At 45.6% G+C, this 19,231-nt stretch overlaps 1 protein-coding gene across 4 annotated transcripts in view; it reads right to left on the reverse strand.

Annotated features, from left to right (window-relative positions):
• LOC120958172 (protein amalgam-like) overlaps nt 1-19,231 on the reverse strand; it is a 79,435-nt gene that overhangs the window by 43,032 nt on the left and 17,172 nt on the right. For all 4 annotated transcript variants that reach the window (XM_040380779.2, XM_040380777.2, XM_040380776.2 and 1 more), the window contains exon 2: nt 18,382-18,878. In XM_040380779.2, the coding sequence (XP_040236713.1) occupies nt 18,382-18,442 (61 nt within the window). In that variant the 5' untranslated portion in view covers nt 18,443-18,878. The remainder of the gene's footprint in view (nt 1-18,381; nt 18,879-19,231) is intronic.

A 19,231-nucleotide genomic window follows, 5' to 3' on the forward strand; every position in this document is an offset into this window, starting at 1 on the left:
GCCGTCCTGGGGAATACTCGGCCGGTTTGCACATTCGAAGGCTTTCTGCCGTCTGCCGTCAGGTTATCAGCGTAACCGTGGCTCGTTGCTCGTGTGTGGGTTGTGTGTGATTGTAATAAAATATCAATCCTCCAGGCCACTTTGTCTCTTCAATTAAGCCTTTTGATGGATGCAGCAAACGTGATTCTGTGGGTTGGCGAGCTTACGTGTGTTTTTTTTGTCTGCGACAGAAAATATGGTCGGGAAACATAATCAAGGGCGAATTTTCAGTGACACCAGTCAGCCCAAATCTGTCATCTGGCCGCGAGCCATTGATACGATGAATGGTTGGAGCATTTTCATCACGGGATGTTTGGCTGAAGATTACGGTTTATTGCACAAGCAGACAGCATCATGATCGCTTTCCTTTGTGCGTTCAAACATTCCAATGGACTTCAAATTGGAAACACAAATACGATAGCACAAAAGGTACAGTTGCCAATCGTGCTTGTTATAGCTCGTTTAAAAAAAAGGGGTAGTTTCATCCTGAGTTCTGGAGAAATTTATTACCCCAACATCACCACCACCACCACAGCAAACAGGGATGGAGCGAGGGCCCAAGCCACTTCATAAGCGATTAATTATTCATTATCAAACGAGCGCACGTGTGCGAATATGCCGTCATTGGGCAGATCCCCTGCAGGCAGATGTAATGCTGTTCCCCATTTCTCCTACTATTCCCCTCGCTGGGAATTCCACACAAACGTACGCACACACATACACACACACGTGCCCGTTAACATTGAGCAGAGCCTGTATCAACTCGATAGAGATGGATGGATGGGAAGTTTTGGAAAATTTCCTCCGGGTATCGCGCGGTTGCGCTGGATGCGGAGTTTTCCCCACCATCCGGAGCGCGGGGTATCGCACGGTGGAACAATTCGTTGAAATGAGCTTTTTATTGTCCGAGAAAATTGGAACATTATTACAGGGGCCGGTCCCGGTGGGACCATGCACCGCGTGCATGATTTCCCTCCCGTGTTTGGCTAACCGTTCGGCACGGACCGTGTTTCCGCCGCCGTGTGGCGATGTGTGGAGCAGCATGGCGATGCCGTGAAGCGTACCGCTGAAGCGCGCGCCACACGTGGGCAGCGAATAATGCCACGGATACGAGTTCTGGCGTGATGGCGAGCGAGAGTAGTGCACGGGGTTGAGCCGTAACGACGATGAACTGTCAAAAGCCATTCCGAACAGGGGATAGTTAACGTATGTGGTTGTGTTTTTTGTGTGTGTGTGTGTTTGTGCTGTAAGGTTGATAAGTATGTTAGACGTTCCTGTAGCGCTCGGTCTCGGGCCACTAGCAACTAGAAGAGAGATAAAGAGAATTGTGGCGGGGGGGAATACACAGGAGATAAATTTTCGAAATGCGTTACGAATGATATTTGCGAAAGGTTAGCCCATAAAGCTACCGTCCGAGACGAAACGGTGCGGTGACCGGACCAGGGCGATAAGTTTGTGTCTCTATGCGCTATTTCTACGTAAATGTCATCTTAAATATTCATGCTTGAAGCATTTACATCGAGGTTGAAGAAGTGGTCTATGTGCGTTTGGCGGTGCTCGTTTTTGCTGAATCGCTCATAAAGGTAACAGTTACAGTGGAAAGATAATGATTATTATGGGAGCATTAAGTTGCCCCCATCTGGGGCGTTTTGGCGCGCTCTAAACTGTTTTGGGAACTTTTTTCCCCTAAATGTATGCAATGGAAGCACTAATAGTCATTGTTAAGGGGTACGTCATGACAGTAGAGACATCTTTAGCACTTAGCGCCTAAATTTATGCAATGGAATTACTTATTTTCATTATTAAGGGACATTTATTTATTTATAGTAAACACATTTGAATTTTTGAATTTTGAATTTTTTTCGCTTAGAAAAAGTGAAAAATTAAATTACTACAAAAATTTCATATTTAAAAAATGCATAAACCTGAAACATCGATCAACGTCTTTTAATATTTAATTTGCGAAATGCTCCCCATACTCAGTAGAGTCGCTCTCGAGACGCCCCCGATAATGATAGATTGCGATCCAGCAAGAAGCAACGATGGAATTCTATTCACATAAGCATTAGCCAAAGGACCTGTGCCTAACGCACTGGCTGGGGCAAATATTTTCACACCGGGCACCACCGCATAAAGTAATTACCACAGCAACTGGTAGATAAAAGCATGCATTGAAAAGACTGATAGTATTACGCCCTATTCAGAACTCGGTTGAGACACACACACACACAAAAAGAAGTCCCACCGATGCCACCGATACTCATCAGCCTAAAAGCACCGTCTCAATTGGGCTCGAGAAGCGAGAAAAAAGCCTCCCCCTAAGGGGTGATGGTAGCGTCGTCTTACGCCACGATGGTACGACACACCACAAAAGCTGCCTGGGTGATTGCGAGTTGGGTGGCTTTCCTGTCCCATTAAGCCGCCGCTTTGTCACTTGGCGCTCAAGAAGGATGATTTCCTTTGAAAAAATCCCTCACCACACCGATCTGTTGTGTTTGTGTGTGTGTGTGTGTGTTTGTGAGAAAGTCCTGGGAAAGAAAAAGAATGGTGGACGACGCCGCACGAACGGCTCTATCCGGGAGTACTAATATAAATTAATGATCAAAACCATACATAAATTAGGTGGCATGTCCTTGCACTGTCAACGTTGTCAACGGCGTGTGGCTCGATGATGGGGCGCGGGGCACTGGAACACTGACTGGCTGGCGGCACTGTGTTTATTCGCCTCTCTATCGAATACTTCGCCACCGCCTTTCATCCTATTGCGGGAGGGAGGATGTCTTCATTTTTGCCCGAACGGCTCTATTCCCAGCTGATTGGTGGATGAGGCAAGGTGAGTTAATTTTTTATCATCCTCTAACAATCTGTTTCCCCGTGCTTGCGCTCGGAAGTTTCCTCCCGTGCCGTGTCGTGAGGAGCGACAGCGCTTTCGTCAGCGGCTTATGAATATTAATTGCCGAGACATGCTGCCAGAAAGCCCGTCAGAAGGATCGGCGCCACCCAGCAGCCCAGCAGCCCTCTGCTATTCAGACCTCAAATCAGCGAAACGATAAGCGTAATCGAAAGATAACATTGTGTTAAATGAATGGCAGGCAATGTGATACTCGGCGTGCTCTGCTGTGTAATGATGTGGCCCAACACATACACACACACACAGACACATGCTAGTGAATCGGCTTGTTAGCTTTACGGGTGCTACTTTTCAGCTTGCATAGGGTGCTGACGGTTTTAGAACGCACGAAAAACTTGACGAGCTTAATCGCTTACTAAGACGAGATCAGGCCAAGAGGACGAAACTTTCCAACCAAACAATGAAGATGGGCAAGCCCCGTTCTATGGAATCTTTAAATCCGTAAATATTTGATGCCTCCTACCGTTTGGTGGAAACCCGGTTCAGTGGAAACCATAATCAGCTCTGTGGAAAAGATTCCCAACGGAGCAAAAGCTTCAAATTAGCTACGCTCGCTCTCAAATATTGATCTGATTTGGGTGTTTTGTTTTGCGTAAAACTTTCTACTACTGCTACTACTACGCCCAACAACGTACTCCTTCCGCTGGGAGAAGTTCTCTGAAACATTAAAAGCCCGGGAAAATTGTTTTCCTCAAAGCATGAAGTTCGAGGGAAAACGTTGTAAACAATCCACCCAACAATCTCGAATATTCGATTGAATAGCATACCGATTGGCAACCGGGGAGAAACCCATGGGGGAGTCAAATTTGGTGAAAAATTTCCTCTCGGTCATGGTAATGACTTTGCTGCGAAAAGTGATGTTGACAGCCAGTCCGGTCAAAACTGGCTGGCTGCTGAAAAGAATTGGAAGCTTTTGTTCATTGCCTCCCCATTCCTTGCTCGCACAAACGCTTGTTGTTTTCGCCCAAAGCTTGTTGTGGTTGGCAAAGTATGCGAATCCTCTTCCCAATACCGCTACCACTATTCAATAAGTTTGCGATGGAAAAGTTAACCCTTTAGAATGTGGTGGGAATGCTCCACCACACTTTTGCTTTGCTCTGCTTCCCTTCTTCCGACGGTTACGGACTTTGGCGCCAACTTTGAGTCCAAGACGAAAGATGACGTTTGAGCTTTCACCATCACCATCACATCTTCGTCGAACGTGCGGGATCATCGATGCTTCGATGGCAAAGATGAAGGCTGTGCCAGCCCAGCGCCCAGATTGACCGGGAATGTGCGCGAGTGACAGTTTCATTAATTTTAATAGCATAAATAATGAATCAATTTATATGTATGGAGTGATATGACGGATTAATGATTCATTAGTTTGAACTTGTTATTTTCGAGTGGGACCGGCCTGAGGTTTGCTGGCTGGCCCATTGTGTTTATTGACGGGCCGTCGCCGGGGGTTGTGTTGTGGTGTGAGCTGTGGCAGAGTGATGAAAAATGGAACGCGAACGCGATGGAAAAAGTGTTTTCAACACGCTTGAGCTTACGTGTTTTTTTTGCTCCCTACTTCCGCGTTTTATGATCGGAACCGCAAACACGATTGTGGTTGCTCTTCAGGCGTGTGTCGTCACACGACACCGGTGGAAACACATTCCGATGTGTAGCCAGGAATGTCTTAATGCGGCATCGAAGTGTGTCTTTGAGTGCGTTACTTTTTCTTTCGAATGGATGATGAGCTGCTTTTATGAAAGGATGGAAATGTTATTTACAATAAGACCCTGGATTTGCAGTATGTGTTTCATGGTGTTGCGAAATACACGCACACACATCTGTTTCGCATCGATCAGTATGCAAATGCGCTCAAATCATTCATCCAAAAGGTGGTAAAAATTATGTTTAATTTACCGTTGATACAAAGCGAGAGATAACGCTGGCGCCACGAGCCGTTGGAGCGTTTTGTGTGCGTCCATGTTTTTCCTCAAGAGCTGTGTAACATCAATCATGAAAGGCATCGGGCTAGCCTAAAAGCTGGTCGAACAATAAATCAACGTGTCAAAATAGTCTTTCCTTTGCCTGGTTATTATACCCGAGTTCCGGTTTGCGGGCAGAACGGTCTAACGGTTCCGCTGTTTGGTGCAAAATAATGCTGAATGGCAGAATTTACATATGCTCTAGAGCGGAGGAAGGTTGTATGGGTTTTGGAGTTACATATTTCCCGCTGTGGTTCGTTCGTTATGAAAAGGGGATGGTTTTGTGTTTTAAAAATAACTTCGTTTTGAGTGTTACGTAGTATGCAAATGGGAAAGGAGTGTTTAATAACGAAAAAATATAAATTTGTATATAAATTTATGCGTTCAAAATCGAGACTATTAAACAAATAAGTAAAAAAACCCTATTTGTAATAACATCCTCGAAATTGCCATTTTTTTTTCTTTCAGAGTGTTTAACAAAGCTGTTTTACGTGCCGAAAATAATCTAAGAATAATTATTTCCTTTATTTTAATTGAGAGATTTAGAGCTGTTATTATAAATTTAACGTTCTCCAATAAATTTAACGTATTATTTGAACATGGAATGCGAATGCCTCCTTCGGTTGCAAATTTTAAACTCTGAAAAGGTGTAACTTCCTGTCAAATCTTACTTCGAACTGGGAAGTTCAAGAAAAGCTAGTAATAATGAAAGTAAAATCAACAAACTGCGGGAAAACAAACAGCTACTCCGATAACGAAAACGCAACGACAAAGTTTGGAATATCTAATGATACACTCCACTGTGTTTTTCGTGGAAATGCTTCAGCTGCCCAACGCTCCAATCAACGTCACAAAGCGCCCAAACACTGAGGGCACCGGCTATGACGATATGATGGCGAGGGCGCGTAAGGTGCGATAAAAGCCGAATGATAAATTTGCTTCCCATTTGCCGGTGCACACCGGGAGCGACGAGCAGTAGGCAAAACAAAAGAGGGTGAAAGAAATTGAAAATAAATCACAACCTGCTTTTCGCTTTTGCCAGCACGGCAAGACGATACCACCGGCCCTGGTGGTGGGGACTGTTTGGGTGAGTTGGCCCCGTCGGCAAAGGAAATGCTTTGCAGTTAATTGTAATAATCCTGTTAAAAATCAATCATCTTGCCGTAGAAGCGTTAAGCTTGGCAGCCATCCCCGCCACCATGGCGAACGAACGAACGAACGAACGATGGCATGTGACATCCGTGCGTGCGGGACTGTACAAAAGGGAAGTCCGTTCGGTCGGCCGGGCTACATTTGCCCTCTGCGCTGGATGTTTCCACACAGGAGTGTGTGTGTGCGCACCCCATGTGAAGTAGCATTACGCGCAGAGAAGGTTAGTAATTGAGTTCTATTAATTTTCCGTTCAAACTAAACGCTGTAATAATCGCATGAAACTACCCCATAAAATGCGCTCCCTTTTGTTTTGAGTCCGTTTTCGGCTCGGTCGTCGCCGCCGCCGGGCGGGAGGCAAAAATCGTTTGAAGGATGATGATGATGGCGTGCTGGTGAAGTGCGTCCGAGAGTAGTGCGGCGTGGGTAGTCGTCGTCGTCGTCGTCGTTGCCAGCAGTATGCCCAGGGGCAGAGCCAGAGTGCAAAAGTCAAGAGGGAGGGAGAAAATAATTGAGTGCAGTTAAGGAGGCTTAAGGAGCACTTTGAGCAATTGAGAAGCGATTGTGGCGGTTGTGTGCAGCAGCAGCGGAATAAAGTTTATAAGCTGTTTGATAATTAAGGTATCGGAACGGTTTATGGTGCTTTCCCGAGAGAGCCTGCAGAATCAGCTTTGAAGTTATGAGGGGCAAAAAAAAGAAAAACATAATTAATAGTTTAGATTGGTGTAGTAAAGTTTACCGTCGAATGATTGACAAGAAAATGATGGATACGGTGGCCGTGAAATGAGTTTTATTTACGACGCGGAGCGGAAGTGCATGAAATGTTCCTTACTCTTTTAGATGTATTTATTGCCTGCATTCAGGCGCATTGGTGATTTTAAACCAACGAAAATGTCAATTGGCGATCAAACCGATTTCAACCGACAGTTAAATTTTTATGAAACACTAAGCGTGTAAAACCACAATATGTATTTTACTTTATGAACAACAGGGTGATGTATCAATTGATTCAAATGTTTGAGAGGGTTTTTAAGCCCTTTTAAGCAGAGGCTTTTTTAGGTTGGACGGATTTATTATTATTATTATTATTTATTAATCTTCAACGGGCCGTATGGCCTAATTAAGATGTAACAGTTCAAAAAAAAAAAAAAAACATAGCAAAAACAAGATTTGCATCGCAATTCACTGCGGCCACGGCAAAAGCCGGAGACGTTCCTTGAAGCACTGAGTTGAGATGTCGAAGTCGAAGTAATCCGAGACAGTGTTGAAGACAGCCGACATGCGGAACATAGGGTCTGACCGACCAGCACTGGAACGGGGTTGAGCGAGCCGTAGAGTTTCTCTAGACCTAAGTGTTCGGGATGGTGCATAGATATCGACTCGATGCAACAAAGGCGATGAGTCGATAGAGCCATTTAGCAATCCAGCGATGAAAGAACACTGTGCATTGCGTCTTCTAACCGAAAGAGGTTCAAGGCCTAGAAGACGGCACCGCGCAGCATACGGAGGAAGATTATTGCGATCCTGCCAGGGAAGTAGGCGTAGGGCATATCTCGTGAGCTTACGTTGAATCGCCTCAAGTCGAGCAATTGAAGAAGCGGTAGTTGGGCTCCAGACTACGCACGAATATTCCAGAACCGAACGAACGATACAGTTGTACACAGCTTTGATGCACATGGGGTTGCGGAATTCATTAGTTGTCCGGATAACCACGCCAAGTAATTGATTTCCTCTGGCTACAACGTCATCGATATGCTGTTTAAAGTTCAAACTAGAGTCAAGCAGAACGCCCAGGTCTTTGGCATGATTCTGTCGATTAAGTGCAGTGCCGTCCATGAAGTAGGTCCCAGTCACTGGGCTCCTGCATCGACTAAAAGACACACAGTAGCATTTATTGATGCAGATAGTCAGTCCATTACGCTTGCACCACGAACAGAAAATTTCGATGCAGTCTTGCAGGAATGTACAATCACCTGTGTTGTGAATAGGCGCAAAAATTTTTGCGTCGTCGGCAAACAGACTTATACTGTCGGGAGGTAAAGCGAGGGTAACATCGTTGATAAACAATATGAAGAGAAGCGGGCCAATATTGCTTCCTTGTGGCACACCCGAGCTGCTGACTATTTCTTTGGACATGTGCTTTTCAATTTTCACGATGTATGTGCGATTAATTAGGTACGACTTAAGCCACTGTACGAGCGGGCTGGGAACTCCTAGCTTATCGAGTTTAGCGAGAAGAATTGCGTGCGGAAGAGAGTCGAATGCTGCTTTTAGATCTGTGTAAATTGCATCGACTTGAGCTCCGGCATCAATTTGACTAGTGCAATAGGTTACAAATTCAACCAGGTTCGTGGTAGTCGACTTTTTTGGCACGAATCCATGTTGATACGGACTTAGATAGCTGCGGCATGCATGTAGCAGATTTTTGTATATCACTAGTTCGAACACCTTGGCAATGGCACACAAGGATGTAATACCCCGGTAGTTGATGGCATCTGTCCTGTCGCCCTTTTAGTAAATAGGAACCATCCAAGATTTCCTCCATGCTTTGGGAAAGTAGCCATTGGCTAGCGATGCATTGAACAATTTTGCAAGGATAGGTGCTACTGTCGTTTGACAGCGTTTCAGCACGGTAGAAGGAATTCCGTCGGGTCCAGGAGCGAAGGAAGGCTTTAGTTGCGCTAGGGCAGATAAAACGATCTCACTGTCGATGAAAGGAGTGCTCATGTTAATTGCTCCAGCCGGAGTGTTGACGAGAGCAGCATCAATGGTATCGGTATCATTCATGGCCGGTGAAAAGCAATCTGCGAAGCGATCCGCGAAGAGATTGCACATTTCATTAGTGTTGGCACTTGTTGCTCCTTTGTACGTAATGGATTTCGGTGTATGCGTGGATTTTGTTTTGCTGTTGTAGAAGCGCCAAAACGAGTCAGGCCACCTGCAGAGGTTACGTTGAATTTTACTCAAATATCTGCGATATCGAAACCTGTTATAGCTGCAGTATAAAGAGTGCGTGTCAAAGTAGATCGAGCGAGATCTTTGGCAGCGGCGCGTTTGGTAGTGACGATAAGCAGCTCTTTTTACACGTTTGAGTCGTTTGAGTGTGCGGTCCGCCCAGGGGGGGGGGGTTAGGTTTAGGACGCTGAACTGGGACGCATACAACAAAGGCTTGCAGCATGAAGGACGAGAATGAACATACTGCTTCGTCAAGTGAAATAAAATTGGACCAATGAAAGATATTGTTAAACATTTAGTTATACGTTTAGCCTACATTTAGGCGCATTCTTCAATGAGGCGAAACTGAAGTGAACTCCAAACTGATTGTAACAAAGTCAACGCAACATTCTAAATTGGAGCTTACATTTTCTTGCGCCAACTGTACCATATATGTTGTGAAACATCTCAATGTTTCATGTTTCCGCTGAAATCCAAAAGACTGTGTTCGATTTACCACGTGAAAGACTAGCTGAATTGAGGGCACCGCATTCAAACCTTTCGCACGAAACAATTTGAGCTCTTTCGCCTGGCTAAAACAGTGACGCCTGCCAGCAGGCAATTTGATGTGTGTGATGACATAAAGACACAATTTAATACCAAAACTCTATGGCAACGGTTTCGATTTATCGCGATGCTGTATTCGCAAGGATTCACCCACAAACTCCAGCACGGAGCCCAAAAGTGTGTCGGGTGACAATGAAACGATTTTGAATAATGTGTTGCGTTTTGGCGGAACAGGCAAACAGGAGCGTGGAGCTACAATTTATTTTGCAACGCATTTTGGAAGCCCTTTCAATGTGGTGCCTCGATGTGTACACGCAATCCCCGCGGTGTGTGTGTATGGCATCGGATTTTTCCCTTTGATGTTGATACTTTCACCTTTTCGGAACGATGCCGGGAAAACCTGGCCGGTTTCTGATTACAACCATTTCAATCGGTGCTCTGGCGAAAGGGAGCTTGTTTTTATTTCACGCCCCTCGCGCACGGGACGCGGGTAAGGGATTGCGGTTGCACGAGTCAGGTGTAAAGTGTTTCAATTTTCAACTTTTAATCACGTCACGCCTCCCCGGTCCGCCCGAGCGCCGGTTGAAGTTGAAGCATTCCGGGACGGCCAAGGATTGTCTTTAATTTAAAAAGTTATCCACCGAAGAGTAGCCTTCATTATCCTTCCCAAAAGTGATCCTTCTTGGCGTGCGGCCACAGGGAAGAAAGACCAGGCAAAGGATTGAGATTAAAACCGCCCGCTTCTTGTACATTGATTATTTGCACATAAAAAGTTTGTACTGAGCTGGGGGAAACCGAGAAAATGAAAGAAAAAAGAACACCCGACAAAGATATGATTGCAAGAGATTGTTAAACAAATATTAACCCTGCGAAGTGAAATCTCATTCCAAATCTGTATCGTTTTTCGTCGTCAACGGTGGCCATCGTTTTCAGTAAGTGTTTCTACTGAGTTTGTATGTGTATCAAATGCCCCTGTCTCAACCGGGGACTTCGACAGATGTTCAAGAAATCGTCTAAAAATAAACCCAAACAATCGATTTTCAAAAACCGGAACACACCGGATCGACCATCGACAGCATAATGGGAAAAAAGGGACCCGAGGCAAGGATCCGAGACTACGACGGTGTAACCTTTTTTGCAGTACGGTCGACACGACACGGTGATGGGTGAGATTGAAGGGCGATGCGGGGACAATCGTTTTGCGGGTGCGGAACAGTGACAGTGGTTGACTTTACCCTGGCCGCCCGGGAGAGTAAATGCAATCCTCGGTCCTCGGCGAAGTTGGTCCGCAAGTGGCCGGATACGCACCGGGAAGACGATGCCGCAACCGCAGTGAAATTCAATAATAAAAGGTAGCGAAAGGTTTTTTTTTGTAGCAACTACGGGACTGGCGGACGGATAATAATCGTCAAACAGATGGCTTGGCTTAAGCGATGGGCTTAAAGGAGAAAGAGAGATATGGAGCTCGTGGTCTGTTTGAGAGGGGATGTTGAGCAGTTTTTTTTATGCTGTGTGTTTGTGTGTGGTGAATGGTGAAGAAATGTAACAATACTCTAACAACGCTTGCGGGGTGTAGCGCTATTGAAGGCAAAACATTGTTTACACAAGTTGTTTAAAATCTGGCGGGCAGCGCACCCCTGGCTTACATGATGTTGCGGTGAAAGATTCACGATTTATGAAGGGATAAAAAATTGACAACACAATTTTATAACAAATGTTTTTTTTGGGTTACTCTTCTCCTATTTTTTGCTTTCGCGAAATCACGTTACCGACATGACATAACAGCAGAAGTGTGTGCAGTATGTGGTTGTCCTAGGGATGTATTTACCCTTTTCCATATTTACCTTACAAATGCATTACACATAAAACCGCAAAACCATATGGTTGATACATTGTGCCGCTGCTATCCTAGAATTGAACGCAGTACCATCCTTGTGTAAACTAAAGCGCATGGCACTGCACCATAACGCTAAGGTCACCAGCATGAGTCTATTAGTTAGTTTTATCATTTCAGTAAAGATTTTATTGTGAAGTTGGGTCGCATGCTTTCCAAACAAATTATATGAATTTTTAATTAGTGATAAAATTGGTTCTATACATTAAGTAAAAACAAAACAAGAAATTAATCTAAATTTTGAAAATCAAGAATTTCTTTTAGCGATTGTAATTGCTAGAGAATTATTTGTCATAAGACTTTTACAAAACATGAAAAAAAAGGAAAGATCTTGTTCTTTGATACTAACATCACCTTTGCATCTCAATGCTACGAAGGGTAAAATGGGATTAATTTTACAGCCCAGCCCCATTGAGTTTCAGCTGAGGCGATTCCAGATAACCGCCTAAATGAGACAAATTGATGCCAGCAACGGAAGCCATATGCGAACAGCAGTGATTAAGCGCAGTAATATTTCCTCCAGTAACGACCATCATTGCGGTCAATCGCATCGCTTCCACCGATTCCCCCACGTCCACCAAACCCTCGCGCGTTTTTATCTGATGACAGCGGCAGATTTCTCCCGGCCAGATAGGTCAGTTTATTTTTCAACCCTCCGGGCCCGGGCTACACAGTTTCGGCTACAGTTTTTGCGGTCGATCAGTATAGTTAATCAAACGCAAAATTGGATCCCCTTGCGCTGCCACCACACCCAATCACACACCTCGGCAAGGTATGTTTCGCATTGTGTGTCCAAGTGTGTGTTGCCAAACTCGATTACGTGTGCCCGGAGCGGACGTTGTTAAAAGCGATGGGTGGAAAAATAAATACCTCCTGCCAGCTGTGTGGCGACCCGGGGATTGATTCAAAGCGATGAGGATGTTGGAGGATGTTGCGGTAGCCTTTAAACCGTTAATACGCAAAGTGATCAAAGTGATACGACGACCTGCAGGGGAAGGACCACTGGGATGTGGCTTCGTAACCTGTAACCGTGTCCCTAGCTACAAACGATTGTCGGATGGGTTTTCGGGGGTAGTTTTCCCCTGTTTTCCGATGAAATCAGGGGTTCGAGAAGAAAGTGGAATTGATGAAGCCCGGTAGCCCCCGGTAGCTCGCGTATGATGCTGCCCGCTTTCATCATGTTGCAGACGGGATAATGGCCATGTGAATTACGCAACGAGCGGCGACAACCGGCGAACCCGATTGCTATCTATTGCCATGTGCATTCGGAACGTTGTTTGAAACCAAAGATCTAATCAACAATTGCCAAATTACGCGACTATGTGTAATGCGCGTCCCCTGAAACACACACACACGCGGATGGGAACGGAAACTAATGTTGGCTTCCGTACCGTGCCGCCGCTCTTTGTGCGCATAGTTTCGCAGTACGTTAAATGAAGGAAACCAATAAATTTATTAGATTACCGATAGTGACTTTTGTTTGCGAGTTGAAATCTTTTTTTGTCGTGTCTTTCCCCTCTGTTTCATTTATTACCCTGTCTCGGACTCAATCTGTCGACGAGTGTGGGGGGTTTAGATGAATCGAGAAACTAAATCAAACAGCGCTTGACTATTTTCTGGGGACGAAAACATTTTCAATTGAGCTAAGCGATCTGAATGCTTCCCAAAAAAAAAGAGGAAATCGAAACCGAATGACAATGGACTCGCTTGCAAACGGCGGTCGAAGTAGTGCGGTGGGAATTAACGACGAACGGGAAAACTGCAATGAATTTTCCCGCAGGGAAGCCAACGGAAAGTTTGCTTTTGTACAAAGCAATTCCTTTTATTTTCGAACATTCCCAAGGTTTTGTTGCCGTTCCGACAACGTAGAGCGAGCAGGGGATCCAGGCGCAAAGGATAAGTTTTTGCGTCGTGCTACGGTGCAAAGCAGTGGCGCTTAAAATGCGCACACCCAATTCGTAAATGGAACGGAAGCAACAATTTTCAAGGCTACCCCCGATTCCGTTTTGTGCTTTTTGGGGAGTAAGAGTTTGGGGTGTTTTTAGCTCCCCATTCTCAAAACTTGTGTATGAATATTTATCAGGCATCTTCCCGAATCGAAGCGTGATGAAGCAGACGGTAAAACTTTCGAAACCTATTGATGAACTTCCTTGGGGGTTTTTCCCCGTTTGAGGAAGGTAGTCAAACTACAGATGGATGGAAAAAAACAACCGTAGACGAAAACATGACGACTGCTAGTGGTCTTTTTCTTTGTCGGCTGGCGAACGTGGTCTGTAAACTATTTCATTTTCGTGTCAAAAGTCATAACTCAACCCACTGGGTAAAACTTCATCGCAAGAGTTGGCTTTGCGACGAAATCAAACAAGTCGCTCTCTGGGTGCAGTGGATTTTTTTTTCGGGCCAAAATTCGGGAACTCTTTCGTGTTCCCTTTTTGGACTACAGGGTATAAAGTTTCTGCAACATTGACATTCAATATTAAAATAGATTCAAACGCGACATGCTTTTAACGGCTCTTTCGGGGAAGTCGACTAATTAGGTATTTTTTATGCCAGAAGCAAATTTCTTTGCAACTGGAGTATGTCAAGGGGAGTAGAATCTCGCAAAAAGAAGCTTCAGCTTTGTTGAACCTCAGAAGAAAAGTAACACGTACAATACATATACTTAGTATTGTACGGAAAATTTATTAGCATAGCATAAGGTGTTTTTTCTTCTATTTATCAAAGCTATGAACACATCCCTTGCCTCAATAACAACATATAAATAAACTTTCTAATTCCGGCTCCATAAAAACAATCCAAAAGAAAGCCCATCCCTAACCAGATGGTTCCTGTGTGCACCCTTCATAAGGTGAAAATAGTTGCTCGGACTGGTAGCCCATCGCGTCCAAGATCGTTCGCGTAAGAAAAATCAACTCCCGACCGAAGGACGGCAGCGACCACTTTTTCATCTGCGATAAGAAAACCGATCCTCCGCGTTTTGTCCCGAACCCCACTCGTTTATGTTTTGTGAATGTTTTGATTTATGAATATACCGGCTGTCTGGCCATTCGGTGGCCCGTTTTTATTGCAATTGCTCTGTGGATAGTGTATAGGGGTGATGTGCTTCGAGTGTGCTGAGCTCATGAATTTGTCGGCTCTCTCGAATGGCGCCAGCCTGACAACGGATAGGGCGGCGCCTTGGTACGTGATGCGATCGGTCGCTCGTCCACCCTCCCGGTGGTCCCGGTCGCAATCTTAATCGGAAGATTTATCGATGTTTGATTTTGTTGTCCGATGAGCAACAATAACAACCCATCTTGGACCATTTAAATGGGTTTTGGGACTCCGCTGGCTTGTGGTTTGGGGATTTTTACTGCTCTAAATGATGTCATTTATTGCAGCGAAATGAATTCACACGGCGGCACTGTAATGGATAGTCCCAGTTCATTTTTCCGCTGGTAATTTATTTATTTATATAACCCACCAAGTGTAATACCACACGCAGCGGCAAAAGCTAATTAGCGTCAAATATCATTGCGCAAGATTGGCAAATGCAGCGGTGGAAAACAAGCTGTCACACTTAATCGGAACGTGCCATGATTATGCCGTCTCTCGGTGAACAGCAACAACTTAAGAACAGCGCAAGACACCGGCAAGACAACGGAAGAATCGGAAATCTACAGCTAATTATCACGTTCTCTCGCTGGTAAATCCCTCGTACGTGATATACGAGCTAATATGCCGTTGGCTTTTGTGCATCCATCTTACACACACGCCCGGATTCAGGCGCACCCGCATGGACTGTAGTAGTACCCTGTTGCGTTCGGCGAGCGGGTTTGGTTTGCAACAGCAAACAAGTGGAAGTTTTGGGCAAAGTTGTGTCATTTCTAATTTTCAACATATTGCCCTGGGTGCTGGGTTTCTGTGGTGCGATCGTGGATAGAAGAAGAGAAAGAACAAGAATGAAAGCTACTACTTTCCGGGATTTGTTGTGCCACGCGTGGTGTGGCACGGTCGAACGAAAACCGCACATAATGGACGTGGGAAAGTACAGTGAGCAGAGACTCTACATCCCGGTTTTCCCGTCACAGGATGGAAAACTTTCATTAGCGCGCGTTGTTGAACTAGCTGGAAAAGCAATCAATGGAAATTGTCGTAAAAGCTGCCGGGGGGGTATGCATGCTGCCTGAGGTGTGGGTGAGATATAGATGAAGAGATTGAGTGTCATTGCCTGGAGCAATATCGAAGATTTATCTTGTAAACGGGATGGCGGATAACACCAGTAGTCCCTTCTGTCCGTGTGGTAGTAATCCCACACAGTGATGGGCGATTTTGTTCCAATCCAATTAACCGTAATAATACCGTATGCCGCTTTGCAGAAATGCATCAAGCACCGAACCGAAGATCCGAAGATACGACAAAAGCACAACTTCCAACGGTGAAGCGAAGTAGTAGTGGTTGAACAGTGAAACGATTTAATTTATTTATTTCCACCATTTTCGAGCAGCTTTTCGTTCGAGCAAAAGCAAGCTAACAACAACAAAAAAAAAAAAAGCGGAAACTAAAGTGTACCACCCATGTTCGTTAAAGCAATGGCACAAAGGAACACCTCCCGTTATGTCTTGTCTTTACTACCCGGACGGTTACTTCCCCCTGTGTGCTGTTTACACTAGAGCGATAGAGGTAGAGAGCGAACAATTTGCATAAGCTACTACCGTGTTCGATGTTCCTTTCCACGGATCGGTGCACGCCGTCCAGCGCTGGACACTAACAGTGTCCGTCTAAGTGAGAGAGAGAGAGTGAGAGAGAAAGAGAAGGCTGGGCTAATTTGAAATGCAAATATTTTAGCATCACGTGCGCCCGTCAAGTCAGGGAAAGTCACAGCACAACACACGGCGAACGGTGGAGCGCAATGGCAAAGAGGTCTTTTTTGCGCCGTTTCGAAAAACATCTGCATCAAAGCACCTTTTCCCGGTGGAGCGGCGTGGGTCATTGTTTGAATGATGCAAATGCATCCCAGGAGTTATCCCAGCAGCTCCGGAAAAGGGTGATAGTTGCATAAAGAAGGAGCACAGAGATGGGTGTGAGCTGTGTTGTCACAACGGGAAAGATCGTTCGTTTGCCCGAGAGATTGCACGATATGCTTCAACCGGCGTTGTGTCCAGTTCAGGTTTGTTTTGGGTATAAGGAGCTGCAGTTTATTCTGTCCTCCAAAACGTTAATCTCCGGATCTTGGGAAGTGTCCAGCGGAGTTGCTGGCAACTGACACGCTCTTTCATTTCAATTAAAAGCCAATGCAAATCGGTCGATAATGGACATTAATTTCACTTTTCGTAGCGGAGGAAGAAGATACAGACAAACGCATATACACACACATGTACACGGATAGCCACATCGCTCAGCAACAACTGGCCGACAATTTGAGTGCCATTTTCCAAATAGGAATCAGTAGCTACCGGTGTCTACAAAGCGTCACCAGTTGCCAAATGGCAAAGACAAATCTCAACACACATTGTATCGTCACACATTTTGGTTTCATGGAATGGAAATCACTTCGTGACAACTGGTGCAGTTACACTTTCCCAACTTGCTCAGGTTCTTCTCAGGGTCCTTCTGGTACCGCTCTGCGTGACCTATGCCCACTCGGGGCGAGATGTGCAGACAGGATCAAGTCGATATGTGTGTGTGTGTGGCACATCGATTACCGAACCGAAGACGCTCTGGGAAAACGCAAACAAAAGTTGATTAAGAGTCATGACGACGAAGACGACATCGTTTATCCTGGCCGACGGCACGTTTCGTAGATCCTCTCTACGTAGGAAGTCCCTTGGAGCTTGCACGAGCCGGACGCTGGACCGTACTGAAGCGAGAGCACACTGTTGTGTGTTTATGATGAAGATATCTTGCACAGGTCCTCAGGCACCACCACCATGCTGTGCCTCCCTTCCCTTCGGAGTCGTAAACGTCTGTAGGTTCTGTTGACTTTTGATTAGGTTATCGGGAATTGGCATTGCTATCTTCCTGAGCCGGCATGCCCTGGAACGGCTGCAAAGGAAGCTTATTACGAATTACGGACCGACCAGTCGAGATGCGGTCTGGACCCTAGCAGGAGCGGAGGGAGAGGGATATATTGGAACAAATTGTAATCGATGGCAGCCAACTATCAGCATCCATGCCGTTGTCAATTACGGATCAGTTGACATATATTCCCGATGTGATGACATCTGATCGGGGGTGGTGGAGTTTGTCTGCTTCCGAGTAGCATCCGATACAACATTGCATTGAATGCTGGGTTGGGGTATGCAGGGCTCTAGCTAAAGGGTAATTTTAGCAGAAGGAAGCTATCTGCCGGGGTACAGCAGCTTACTTACAACATGAATGCAGCATAACGGCAACCGGTGCATTTTGCATAGTTAAATGGAGAAACAGAATGCTAATTCCTATAGTTGCAGCAAAACCCTACTGATGACTTGATTTGCTAAGAACATCTTGGAAATAACTTCCCTGTTAACAAGGATTGATTGCAGTGCATTAAAAACCAAGTGTACTAGAGTGACATTTTGCTGGATACTTCAACAACCCGCGCCACATGTAAAACCACTCGCAAGATGCTGACAGATGCCTGACGTTCCTGAGACCAATGTGGCATCGCGTGGTGATCGTGTTTATCGGTACACATGCTCCACATTGCTACCCACAAACCTGTCAATAAGTTATTGTTAGCCGCACACAAAATTCGTTCCACCCGTTCTACTATTCCTGGGGCAGTGTCGGATTTTCACGGTAGCACATATCAATCAAATGCCAGCCACAGATCGACAGCACGAGTCGTCTCGGAGATCAGTACTAGCAGCTTGTGATTCTGTTTTTGTCAGCATGTTCCCTTGGAATTCCCTTTTGTCTTGAATAAAATAAAATGATATAAAAATAGTAAGCTGGTTCTTCCTTACCGTAAGCCGTTTCCCTGGTGAAGAGGAAAAATAGCAGAATATGGCACACGAAGCCGGCCATAATGCGCTGGTTGCTGTCGTTGTTGTTGCTACTTCTGATGGGATCGGTGGGATCACTCCGGGCGGAGGTGAAACTTCCTGTGTGTTGGCACTGTTTCGCTCAAGCCGGAGGACGTATTAGCCTGGGCGCACCTGCGGAAAGGTAATGCTTTCGGAGAAGAGGATTTTCCCCTTTCACCTCTCGCTCCTGCTTGAGGACCTGCTTGCTAAGTGTTTGGCTGTTTGGTTGCTCCCACCAGTGCAAGAGCACTAATTTCCGCACACTCCCGGAGGGTTGCTGAGGGCCATTTTCTCTCTCTCCGGGTTGGTGGCGCAGCGAACTGGAATGTACCGGAGCTTATGAACTCACACACACGGACACTCGCACACACACCCTATGGAATGGAAATTTTCACTAAAGCACATACACTCGCACGTACACGCACCACTAAGTAGCACTAAGGAAGGGGCGTTGAGAGGAAGAGAAAGAAAAACCATTAAAAACAAATAAAAAATCACCTTCGCCAGCTGTGTGACATTCCCCCGCTTTCGCTGTCCTGGATGACCGTTTAAGCCTTGCGGCAACCGGCTGGGAAAAGGGACACTCCCAACACTCAACACTCCCGAAGGACACAAATCCACACATACACACACACACTAATGGGACCGGATGATCTTCAGGGCTTTTGTTTTTCTTCGAGACTATTATTTGCGCTCTCGCGCGCCTTATTTGAGCCCGGCCATTGTTTGTGGTGCCGGCCTGTGTTTGCTTTTGTTTTCCCGACCCCTGACGCTTCTGTTTCGTTTTGTT

Source organism: Anopheles coluzzii, chromosome 3, assembly GCF_943734685.1.
Source record: "Anopheles coluzzii chromosome 3, AcolN3, whole genome shotgun sequence".
In the NCBI taxonomy this organism is placed as follows: Eukaryota; Metazoa; Arthropoda; class Insecta; order Diptera; family Culicidae; genus Anopheles; species Anopheles coluzzii.